Source organism: Amblyomma mixtum, chromosome 10, assembly GCF_055824585.1.
Source record: "Amblyomma mixtum isolate Tamu chromosome 10, ASM5582458v1, whole genome shotgun sequence".
In the NCBI taxonomy this organism is placed as follows: Eukaryota; Metazoa; Arthropoda; class Arachnida; order Ixodida; family Ixodidae; genus Amblyomma; species Amblyomma mixtum.
Window position 1 is genome coordinate 121,254,485 of NC_143021.1, and position 13,067 is coordinate 121,267,551.

A 13,067-nucleotide genomic window follows, 5' to 3' on the forward strand; every position below is an offset into this window, starting at 1 on the left:
GACGCGGTGCGTCATAATCTAGTCTCTTCAGCAATATATTCTTTATTTTAAATCCGCCTTCAGCGGGAGGAAACAAAACTGTTTAATTAAAAAAAACTTCAATTACAAGCGAGTGCTACATTGAAGACATTATCTAAGTTAAGCAATGCATACTTTGCGTCTTAAGCCAAAAAAGGAACGAGTGGTAGTTTTAGCCCACATATATGCAAAGTGTCACGCTGAACGACTATTAGAGCTACACGCACCTTCTTGACGAAATTTAGCTGTGGCACTGTGAATACTCTATCTTGTAGCATTTTCCTTAGCTGATAAACGAACTGTTTTTTATTTTGCCGCCTCTCTCCTGTAGCCTAAGGCTTCTGTTTCGCGTTCTAGGAACCCCGTGCTTACTTAGAATTATTAACGTTCAACTAAAAATTCAGGGGGCACTTTGTTGACCTATAGTGCGGAGAGGCGAAAGCCTTAAGCGCGGTGTTGCTGCTTGTGTCTGATGTGTGGTTAAGGTGTTAAGCTTCGCCTCTAAGAGTGGAATGTGACAGCGCCTTGCAACGCTGCCAGGGAGTCCACAGAACGCCATCGCCCGTTCGGTTCTACGCCTTGCTCGTCGGTAAATTGGTTTTTGAGGAAAGGAAATGTATCTTTCACGCATATCTCGGTGGACACCTAAACCTCGCCGTAACGAGAAGGGAGAAAGATGGGAGTGAGCGAAGACACCGTATTCACTAGACGCGCCTTTGTTCATTCCAAACCATCGACCTGGCATGGCGTAGTGGTTAGCATGCTCGTCTCGCACTCCGGAGACCGGGGTTCGATTCCCGAGGTCGACCAATTTCCTACTCGGTTTTATTTATTTATCTGGCCTGACTATAAAGGTTAATGAGGCTAATTTGGTAATTAAGCAATTAAACAAAGTCACTGCCACTTAAAGCATCACTATACGATTTCTTTAATTGGTTGCATGGTTACTAGCCAAAGTACAATTGGCCTCGTTTGAAATTCGCGCACTGTGACGTCACGACTATTTCGACCAATTGAAAAGCGTGACATTTCTGTCGACAACTCCTGCTTACAACGATGAGGCATTAAAGGCTTCCGCCTTAATAGTATTGACATATTTGTTTTCTAACTGGCCTTGTAAGAAACCACTGGTGAGAATATTTCCAAGTCAGAGGCTTCCGCAGTGGCCGATGCCCGTAAATCAAGCTGAGTGGAAGTAAAGTAAAACGAGAATGAACATATGCAAACAAAATGCAGCCATGCTAAGAAAGGAAATGATTAGATTTTGGAGACTTGTTGGCAAAAGCAATTGTGGCTTTTTTAGTTCTTCGTTTGGCACTATTTTCAAACTTTTGATTGCCAGCAATTGCCAGTAAAAAATATTTGCGGTCACATTGTCGGTGTCTGAAACAACACTTGCTGACACGGAATTTCTGCACTCTTTTAATTTGGCTAATAACTTGCATGTTGCTATAAGACTTGCGATAAGATATAAGATAAGAGGTAAGTTGTTAGCTGAATTCTGAATCGGTTTCGAGGAGGAATTTAGCGCAGAACACAAAAGTGTGGAAGAAGGAAGTTAGTCTTAGGCCTTTGACCTCTCGAAAGCTTTCCACACTACTAACCATGAAGTACTGATCGGAAGCTACAAAATTATGGTATTCGCGGACAACCAGGCGCTGTGATCCAAAATCATCGTAACGAAATCATAGCGAAAGCTGATTCTTTGCCCGACCGACTTGTTTTCGATGGTGAGGCTGTAGGCAGCTCCCTGGGCCTTTGTTTTCATTTAGCAGGGAAGCGACCCGTGGAGTATTGCTCCATTAGCTGCATTTATAAATTATGCGGACGATGCAAGTGTACTTTTAAAGGACAATCTAGCGATCATTTAATAGTTGCAGCAAATAGAGCGATGGTTAAGCTTGATGAATGGACGCAGACATATAACATGAACATAAGGGGTCAGGAAAATTAAATGGATGCTTCATACTAGGAAAAAAAAAACGCGGAAAAATTTAACTACGCGCAACTCTTGTGGAGGAGGATGAAGAACTTTATTTTAACTAAAAAGAGCAAGAGTTAATGCATGGGTGGGCTCCTGTTTGTCCGAGCGACCACGGCCTCACGGAGAGCTCTGTACATTAGCCATATTTGGCCAGCTCGGTGAGCAGTCCGCATAGGGGCCTCCCATGAGGAGGGGGATGGGCTGGGTATTGGGGGAACTCCCATGAGTCGGGGGCATTCCCATAAGTTGTGTATGAGGGTGACTTGGCCGCCCCACATGTTGAGCGGAGCGGGAGGGTCAAGGTAGGGTGGTGGCGGCGAAGGAGGTAAAGTGACATGTAGGTTTCTCTGCAGTGGCTGCCAGACCACACTGCATTTTGAATCTAGTGTGCAGTGAGTTGGCGGGAGAGAGAAGCCATGTTTCCTGCGCGGGTTGGAGTGCGCGAACTTCAGGGGCCTGGAGGAGTTCTCCAGCCAGCGAATGAACGCACCGATTAGCGGGGATCGAGGCATGTCCAGGAACCCACGTGAGGGTTACCTCTTGAGCAAACGTGTGTCCTGATGCGAGAATGCATTGGGCCGTTGACGTGACAATGCTTTGGTGATAGTGATGGTACGCAGCTTGGGAGTCTGTGCAGATTTCCAAGATGTTCGGATCTTGTGCAGTGTGTATGAGTGCCACGGTGATTTCCTCACCCTCCGTAGGGTTGTTGGCATGGGGGATGGCTGCGGCCCCGATGTTGCCATCTTCGTAGGCGGCGACAACGGTTAATAGGCTGGCAGGGGGTGTTGAGCGGCGTCCACGTGGACGATGTCGGGCCTGCATCTGTAGTGTTCGGTGCAATATTTATCTAGAGCCTGGCGACAGCCCCTGTGTAGCTCAGGGTTATAGCATATCTCTGGGCAGAGGTTTGATGCGCAGTTGTCCCTGGATGTCAGGCGGGTTGATTTGATAGTTGGGGGCAGGTGAGCAGGGTGTAGGGCCAGGTGAAGATGCCATAGGAGGTGTTGGCGAGCTTCTGCGGCGATTACTCGAAGTATCTGGTTGATTCATTGCGCATCGAGTAGTTTCGAAATTTTACTGTAAGGACCCGTTGCGAGTAAAAGATTTGTGCTAACCGATTGTGGTAGGCGGTGTGCTTATGCCGTTGCCTTTCTAATAAGAACAACAGCTTTGTCTTGCTGCGATTACGTCAGCAAGTGTTAAGGAAGGTGATAATTCAAGCAACTAGTGATGAGGGCGTATAACATATTAAGGTCTTCCCTCTGTAGAGATTGTGCACATCTATGCTGTGCACATCAAGGCTATGGGCGCCGTTTTTCAAGATAGAGTGTCGTGGGATGCCTACGTTGGTTTTGTGCAAAAATATTTTCGCATAGTTTCTCGCAGTTAGCATGTATTTCCACGCCGCATTCTGGTGTTCACTGAAAAAAGCCTTTATCGTCAAAACTCTATTGATATCACCTGACAAGGGCATGAACTAAGCATTGGAAGACTTCCGATTCAGCATCAAATGTTTTAACAGGTGCTGAAAACGTACCAGTGCACTCTCACAAATCAGAGTTGTTCAAATGAACTACTGTTCCGGCCACAAAATGTTCCGACTGCCAGCTTTGCAAATAGTACAATCTATACACTAAATTTAACAATGATTTTATCAGTATAATCATTGAATAAAGAATTATTTAGAACTTTATGAGACACGTCAATTCGAGCCAAGGAACGTTAAAACGAGTAGCATAAAGTGCGGCATACAAATGCTGCCAAAACCTTGGATCGCTTTATGAGCAGGTTGCACACTAGAAACAGTCAGCTTGAAAACATCATGTTCAAGAAATTGCGCGAACTTTTCAAACTGTGGAAATCGTCATTAATTTTGCTTGGGCGTTTTAAAATGTAAGTTGTGTTTGCGTGTAAAGTGCAGGTAAAATTTAGTTACATAATCCAATATTGCATCATGTCACCTAGTATGCCTGGTATTGTGCATTTACTGTACATTCATTAATTTCTTTCACAGCGACAAAAATTCTATCCTTATTATTTTCTGCTGACATTATGAAAGCTACCAATGAAGGGGCTCTGCGGCACTTTCAAGTTGGTCTTTGGCCGCTTTTCTGCTGACATGCTGCATCATAGTGAAAAAACAAAGAGGCTCTATTCTATTCTATGGTTATGCCCCATGATGTCTAGTGAAATCGCAAAACTACTCAGTATCGTCTGCAATTCACCGTCATGACCACTCAATAATCACTATCAAAAAACAAGGCGTACTCGAAAAGTAAGAGCCCGTTTGTTTATAATTTGGTATTGGCTTTTCAGAACAAAGTTTTACGCATGCAGTGCCATCTGTTGATTGCTTCCGAAGCCACTGAAACTATTCTTATAAATCAGTAGTCATTGGCTTGTCGGTGCATGCGGGTAGCAATCTCCGTGGAAAACGTTGGTGCCGCCGGTCGCAAAGTCAGAGCTGCTATTGGATTTTTGTGAGTAAGAGGATCATCAGCTGCCCAAATTCATAAAGAGCTGCGCACAGATTATTGTTATATGCTTGTAGCCGTACATATCCTGGTACACCAACGCAGACAGCAGTGGCGCCATTCAACTGCAGCAAAACCGAAAAGATTCAAGTAATCTGCTTACTCTAGTCGGCACCTTTTTTTGGGGGACGAAAACGGCATTCTTTTGGTTAATAACCACTGGTCCTTGAGGGTAACGGAGTGGGTTCCAAGAGAAGGCAAACGTAGCAGGGGGCGGCAGAAAGCTAGGTGGGCGGATGAGATTTAAGAAATTTGCGGGGTTACAGTGGCCGCAACTGGCGAAGGACAGGGTTAATTGAAGAGACATGGGAGAGGCCTTTGCCCTGCAGTGGGCGTAGACAGGCTGCTGCTGATGATGATGAATGAAACAATTCACAATTACAGCTGCCGCCTACTGCCAAATGCTCAGTAAGCAGACGTGCCATCAAAAATCGGCGGCTCGAGAAACTGTCGTCCGGAATAGCCCTCACCCATGACAACAACGCGCGTCCCCACACCTCTGCTCGAACCAAGGAGAAGATGGAAGATTTCGGTTGGGAAGTTTTTGATCACTTTCCACCCAACCAGGCATAGAGCGACTGCTTCCTTTTCTTGCGCTTGAAAGACCGGCTTTGGGGAGAACGGTTTCAAGACGACGAGGAACACGAGACCGCCGTTGTCAACTGGTTCACTTCCCAGGCGGCGAACTTCTATCCAGAGAGATTAAAGGAGCTGGTGCAGGGTTGCGAAAAGTGCTTAGAAGTGAACGGTGAGTATATAAAAGTGATGTGGGTTTTTAGGAAAGTAAAATGGCAATAAAACCTTTACTGGTGAATATATATTTCTTTCTGACCGAACGGTCCTTACTTTTCCAAGAGTCTTTCTAATTATTGGCCACTTACCGCGCAGCATGCATGAGAGCCGCTAGTGTAAGCGCTGTCCAGCGGTCGTCGTTCTCATGCAGTGAGCGTGCGGCAATTAAGTGGCGCTAACGCAGCCTCTCTTGACACTCAGCCCAGCTCACCCGCAGAGCCAACGTGCAATCGAGTGTGCATGCACTGCGTTTGCACGATGAGGCGGAATATTTCGTGAAACTGTGCGGTAGCGAAAGTGGAGGACGATATGGCTTGTGGCAACGCGTTGACGGTTCGGCATCAGTACCGACCTTGAGCGCACACTCAGGACTATTTTTTTGCTGCCGTCGCCAGCGTTAAAAAGACGGTGTCGCCTGTGCTATAGGATTCTACCCCGAGCTGTCTCCGGCCTACTCATGGTGGCGCTAGTGCCACCGGGGATTGCGGCGCCTTAGAATTCACTGGTCGACCCTTCATGGCTGCAGTAACGGGCTGTCGGGACAAATCACCTCAATGCCTGCTTCTGCAAACCGCAGCGAGTTTTCCGATTTGTGTTCGTTGCCTTCAAGAAGAAATTTCCTAGCCTTAACTGTCTGTGAGGAAAGCAGTTTTGTCGTCGCATCCCGAGGCCAGGAGCCTCCGATTGTGTCTCATTTTGTTCAAACATTGTGGATGGAATATTTCGGATACCAAAACATGATTAAACTCTTTCATTGTTTTTAGAACTTTCGACTTCATGCTGTGAGCAGTCCAATATGGAGAATGAACGAATGAAGGAAACAATGAATCCTTTATTGCAAAGGAGGGTTGGCACTCGGCTGCTGTTTAGGAGGACGGGTGGGGGTGCCGCGGCAACTTCTAACGGTCCAAGTCCGTCCACCTCTCTTACACCCCTCGAAGCAGGCCGCTCTCACTACCGTATGTCACGATGGCACGCTGCTTAGCGGTGCTCGATGGCGTGTGGTCTGCTAGGCTGGCCATGTCGTGGTGTGGTATGTGCTGAATTTTGATTCTCCCTCGCGAGTAAGATGTTGTAGGTCTGAATCTGTTGTGCATAGAGAAATTCCTAGAACTGTCGCAGTGTGTCTCTGGCATTGTTAAGAATACTTCCTAGGACCACCTTCAAATAAGGGCTGACAGCATCAGTAAATAATATAAAAGTGGAGTGCTTGAAAGTACTTGGGCGCTGGTTGGAATTCACATGGGTCCGCTTTCTCTCTTTCAATCTATAGCGTAAAATGTGCTCGAAGTGATTTCCACCTTAAATAGCTCAATAGGAGATAAAACATATGAGTTTTTTCATGTTTACCACATGGGAACACAGGCCCTAAATTTAGGAGTAAAAGAATTTTTTTTTTTCAGCACTCAACGTCCTTACATGACTGCTGCGCCTGGACGGTATATTAAGGAATTTTCCATAGCTGGTTCTTTGGAGGCTGCGTGGTGCCTAAATGAAGGTCCACACCTTTGTCGGCCACTCGAGGCTAATATTGGGTGCACTGGTTGTGTTAGCGCTTTTTCGCTCAGGTGCCATGCTTCGTTAAACCTGCATATTGATTTGGCGCCAACTAGAGCCTTATTTACCTTTATTTACTGTAATGTGCCGCATGACGTGTTTAAGTATTCCCGCGGGGTCTCACAGATGTTTGCGTTTTTTTATTCTCTCGTTTTCAAACCTACGCCTCAGGACCAGATCCAAGTGGGGGACGTCCTGGACGACCTGTACGGCGAAGCACTGCGCGGACGCAAGCGAGGCACCATCTCCACTCTCCTCGATCACTTCAAAGGGCTGCCCGTCTACCTGTCAGTTGTGAAGGTGAGAAGGAGAAGCAGCCGACGTATCGAGATTCCGGGGTGAATCTGGTCCCTAAATGCTATTGGATTCGTTTTAAAACGGCTTTAACTCCACGAACCAAGCGTGAGATTCCACTGCTACTGTGCCGGGTACATTCGTGGTGTCGTAGTATTTTTAAAGCGAAAGCTTTACTACTTGCACTTTCAAGCCTTTGCCGTGCGACGGCGGTGCACATGAAATGACCTTTCGCATGACCTCTGTGTGACGTCACGCCGAAGAGCTGGGCGACCATCTCGCGCCGTCTGCGAGTAGTGGCGGTGCCACCACCGGCGGCCTTAGATTAGATTGGATTAGATTAGGTTATATTAGATTAGATTAGATTAGATTAGATTAGATTACATTGGATTGGATTGTATAACCGATACACCCGCGGTACTTTAGTGGAGCGGGCGAGGTTACTTTCAACCTCAATCTACTTACTGTATAACCGATGTATCACCACAAGCCTGACCACAAGTACCACCACCAGCTACACTACCAGCTGAACCATGGCGTAGGTACGGATTGCTTTCGCAATTACCGGGCTTAACCAAGCTAAGCCACAGCGAATTTTTTTTCTAGCTTTAGCAGCAGAGCCCCCCCCCCCCTACCCCAGCTAGCTTCCGTAAAGTGGACCTCCGTAGAAGCTCCCCTTGCTGCTGTGTCTTGAGTCACTGCGCCACCACCCTCATGAAAATGGTCTATAGAGAGTCTATAGACTTCTTATTGACTCTCTTGACTGCCTATAGACATTGCTTTTTGTCTATTCATAGTCTATAGACAGTCTACAGACAAAAATCTACGCAAAGTGCATAGCCATAAATCTATAGATTGTCTGCACACTGTCTATGGCATTTGTATTGCCTATAGACTGTTCTTTATAGGCAGTCTGCAGACTTTATAGACAGAAGTCCATAGACACTCTATAGACTGTTTAAAACTTTTTTCTAAGGGCAAAGCGCCGCAACAAGCTACGAGCAATGCTGCACACACTCTTATAGAGTATAGGAGCCCGCCCCCAACAAGCCATCGCGAAGCCCGACAGCCGCTGCAGCTGATCAAGCCGCGCGGTGAAGCGCAGCCAAGTCGATAGCGGTCCTCCCTGCGTCGTTGACACATCCACGCACGTTGGCCCCAAGCGGCGCGGTGTAGCCGAGTGGGCCCGTGTCAGCCACCATGGAAGCGCCCGATTACAAGAAGAAAGCACGGGCACAGAGACGGCGACAGACGCATCGGTATCGACATCGAGAGAGCCGCTGTCTCGAACAGTCATGCTTTTTTTGGTGCCAAAATCTTGCCATAATTAAGTCTCTTAGCTAGAATGCATAAATTAGCGATCAAGATACCCTTGCGAATATAGTAGTCAGATAGAAAGCTGAGTGATAAACCAACACCTGGTCATAATTGCTGAAATGTGAACTGGCGAGAAGACACGAGGACGAACACACAGAGACAGGACTGGCGCCTATATGTTCGTCCTCGTGTCTTCGTGCCAGTTCGCATTTATTCAATTATGTCTTGTTACAACCAAAGAGCTCAAAGTAAAGTACGGCAGTCGGCGCTCTTCCCGTGCGCTTTCTGTCCTTCGCCAGATTTCTGGCCTGTTCCACCAGTATCATTGAGTATTTAATAACGCACTAGGCTTTCGAAATCAGAAACAGGTTAGCTACGAATGATCCTGGCAAGCTCTCCCAGGAGGCAAAGAATCTGATTAAGAAATGCGAAGGCATGAATGCCTCAAAATGCAGAAATTGAATAGAATTAGCAACTCTTAAAAGGCAACAAATAGCAGCAAAGGCGGCGCCATCAGGAGGTGTAATACATCTATGATCGAACAAGCTGTGATGAATGGAAGAAGCCTAGAGGCCGGAGGCAGAAAATCAGGCACGGGCAAAACGTGCATGCCCTGACTGAAAGACAAACAGGTCAGTATGTTTAGAAATATGGGTAAGGTCGTGAAAGTAGCCTAGAAATTCTGCACGGATTTATAAGTCGACCTAAATATTCCATCTAGGCCCTCCAACTACTCTTTCGTTTCTTCAGATAGTCTGGTATGTTCTATGGCATTTTAAGCGCAGTCATGCTGCAAAACTGTTCGACTAAGCATTGAGCGGAAAGAAAAAGTTACCGAGATATAATTGCGGCAATGCAGGAGTCCTACGAGAGGAGTGACAAGTCTCATTGCTACAAACAGAATACCTCTGGTATGGGAGTGAAAATACTTCAGCGCGATTAAGTGCGTTTTATTTAAGCTGATAAGTAAAGGTATGCGAATGGTAAGAAAATTCAGCCAGCTGTTACCAGTTCATTTTGCTCACAGCGCAAAAAAGACGGCACGAAAGACGGAGGTAAACAGGAACAAGCGATGACTATCAAGTGGGATTATTGGAGAATGCAACACATATATATACACGGAAAGCAATAAACACGAACAGAAAGTTATCTGCAGGCCACGTTTGAAGACAGATATGGCATTTCACTCTTAGACAAGGCAACGGAAGGATTACTGATGCACGTCGTGCCTTTGTGATGAATGTGAAAAGCCTCCGTTACCTGGTGCGTTAACTTATCGCTCTGGCAGAACAGGATGCGTGTGGTCTTGTAATCTGGGATGCATCTGCACTTATTGCATCAAAACGCCGACGGAGCCAAAGGGTCACCTTTTGATTTCCTTTCTTGGTATTCGTTCTCGTGATTGCTTTTGCACGTCCTGCAGTGGACAGCAGTGCGTGAACGGGGGTCGTATTTCCTTATGTTTTCATGCTGCATGAGATGCTTATTAACACACCTTCCAGTCTGTCCAATGGCGCCGCATGAAAAGGGGACCTGACAAACCACCCCTACCCCGCAAGGTACTTACGGTGAAACGTGACGCATCTCTTTCTTTCCACCAGTTTCCTCTGCATGACCTGTTTGCACATTGTGGTAAGTTTCCTCGGGGCGGAAAACAGGGCATCAATGTCATGTCTCTCCGCGTCTTTCTTCTGTCCGTGTGACATGCAATGCGCATACGGAGACAGAGAGCAGGAAGAGTGACAAAAGAATCCTCATAGGTTTGGGACACTGAACCCCATAAAGCCAAAGCTACTCTTCAGCTTAAAAAATGGTGTGATTTCAACTGCGCGCTTCTTCTTTGATATCAACCCGCCACATGCAGAGCTACCAAGTGGACGGGTCGCCCTACCCTCCCGTGGCTGAGCTCCTCAAGGGGCTTCGGCTGGCGCCTGCCCGTAGCCGTGGCCGGCTGACAGCTGCTTCCGACGTGTTTCCAGACTCACTGGGCTCCTCCGGGCTGCCTGTGAGCACGCCGCTGGAAAGGTACTCGATGTGTTCCGCAGTCAGCCGAAGTCTCTAAGTCTGCTTTCGCAGCACCACGACTACTTACGTGATCAGTGCATTTAGCCCTGATGCCCCGCGACGGTGCACACAGGCAAGTCTCAGATCCGGCAGAATCCCTGGTCGTTTCGTTCCACAGCGGTGCCAAAGGAAACGGAGCACAAAGCACTGTCGAAGTCGCGCGGAAGAGGAGTACTGGCGCGACCACTATTGCGTAGACGAGGCAGCAACCACACAGTGGGTGGATACGTGGACCGCACCGTGATGGACAGGAGCGCCGGTGTAGTGAAAGGGTCAAGGGTTTTAAAAAAGAATTGACAATGTGTAAGCTAGCCACCGATGAGTTACACGATATACCCGAGAAGCGCAAACGTTGTAAATGTTTTCTAGTTACTTAATTAAAGGGAAACTGCATAGGTTTTAGAAATCAACGAGCTTAAAAGGGTCGAATGTGTGAAACCTGGAGGTAAAACATGCGAAGTCTTTTTGGGCTAGCACTTGAAATAGTGAAGTAGTCGCCGATTAAAATCCGGACGCCCTTCAAGCTTCTCCGCAGCGAACAACGCCAAGTGGGGGGCGCGCGATGACGTCATCGAAGGTATCAGTATACATTTCCCACGCACAGACGCCTGTTTTGAAGGGAAAAAAAACCAACGCCACCGAAGACGAACCCTGCCGACAGTTGTTTGGCAGCGTCTAACACGTCAGGGCAGGCTGTGGCTGACGACAGTGGTAATTTGAAGTCATACCTTCCGTGACGTCACACTGTTTCCCTGCACTTCTCCGGTGCATTGAGGAGAAGCGCCAATATCAATCCTCGATTACGTTACTATTGTAATGCTAGTGCAAAAACACTTGGCATGTTTTACCTACAGTCTACATAGATTTGAATCCTTGAATATCGCAAAATTCTGAAAAAAGTGCTGCAGTTGGCCTTGAAGGGAGGAAGACATTGTTAAAGCGAAAGCAGAAAGAAAAGGAACAAAGGCTCCCGAACTTTTCTTTCGGCGACTAAGTGACACCGTGCCGCCTCTCGACGCTTGAGTGCGCATAATTTCGCGCCGGCGTGGACCCCACCGTCTCAGGTCGCGCATTTCCGAGCACGGCAGATCTCTTACCGACGCAGCCGCTATCCCCCACATCCACCCGGGTATCGTTGTCGCTGGCTGGAAGGCGATCACGAGAGTTTTTTTTTTGATATTGATTAATTCCACATACCTTAAAGGCAATCTTTCTTGAGTACTAAATCAGGGGGAAGGGGGGAAGTATAATTAAAACACATAAGTCACAACCTAACACAAAGAAAGCATAATATTCTACTTAACTTTGCGAAGAAAGTTTGAATTTTACAAACACAAGCACTGTCGCAAGAAAATTCCATGATGAAAACAGGTACGTCAGTCAAGCTAAATAGAAATGCATCACAACAGAATTCCGGTGTGTATACTGAACCACAACAGCAGGTGCGTCTACAGAAACCGGAAAAGAAGAAAGAAGGGATAACATCATTAGGACTGCGGGTTTTCTTGGGTAATATTCATACCACGGATCATATGCTGAAATTTAGCTTCGTCAGAATTGGTAGAAATATATGATGGCGAATAGTTCCATTCGATGACCGTGGTTGGTATGAAAGACTTCGCGAAAAGTGCATTTAACTTTGCAAGGATGATGAACGCGTACAAAAGTGTCCGCGGGTTCCTGAAAGCAATCTTCATAAAGCGACGAGTGATGATAACGCTTGTGAAAAATTGAAAGATGCGCAAGTTTTCGGTGTTAAGACAGTTCCGGAAATGACCTGAGTAGTCGGAATAAACGAAACGTGCCCCACTGTGCAGGGAGATAATGCGACGTCGTCGGCGCCTCCTCGCTGCGAGACAGTTCCTCACACAGCTATCGCTCTACGCAACGTGTGAACACTGTCTCCAACTGCTACGAAGCAGGGAAGTTAAATGGTGATTTCCAAGACAAAGCCAAGGAAGCAAACCAAGAAGTTAAATATGCAGTGGGGAAACTCTGCCTGTATAAGGGGAAATAATTTTCTATTCAACTAAAGAAGTTAGCTCAATTTAGGCGCTCTTGCAGACCATATCCTTACTCTTAGCAGTTGGGGATAAGAGTTAATGGAGAATACCTAAGTAATGCGATTCGCTGATGGCATTGCCTTGCTAAGTCACTCAGGACATGAACTGAAAAGCATAATCAATGAATTGGACAGGCAGAGCAGAACGGTGGGGCTAAAAATTAACATGCAGAAAACCAAAGTAATGTTCAACAGCCTAGCAAGGGAACTGCAGTTCGCAGTTGGTAGCCAGGTGCTGGAAGTAGTAGGAGAATATGTCTATTTAGGGCAGGTAGTGACAGCCGATCCAGATCATGAGAGGGAAATAACTAGAAAAATAAGAATGGGGTGGAGCGCATATGGCAGGTTGTCTCAGATCATGAATGGCAGTTTACCAATATCCCTCAAGAGAAAAGTATACAACAGGTGTATCTTACCTATCGGGCAGAAACGTGGAGACTAA

At 46.7% G+C, this 13,067-nt stretch overlaps 1 protein-coding gene across 3 annotated transcripts in view; it reads left to right on the forward strand.

The window, feature by feature from the left end:
• The window catches only part of LOC149326806 (uncharacterized), a 106,631-nt gene that overhangs the window by 65,084 nt on the left and 28,480 nt on the right, over positions 1–13,067 (forward strand). For all 3 annotated transcript variants that reach the window (XM_089565057.1, XM_089565058.1, XM_089565060.1), the window contains exons 11-12: positions 7,060–7,188; positions 10,364–10,524. In XM_089565057.1, coding sequence (XP_089421183.1) covers positions 7,060–7,188; positions 10,364–10,524 — 290 coding nt within the window. The remainder of the gene's footprint in view (positions 1–7,059; positions 7,189–10,363; positions 10,525–13,067) is intronic.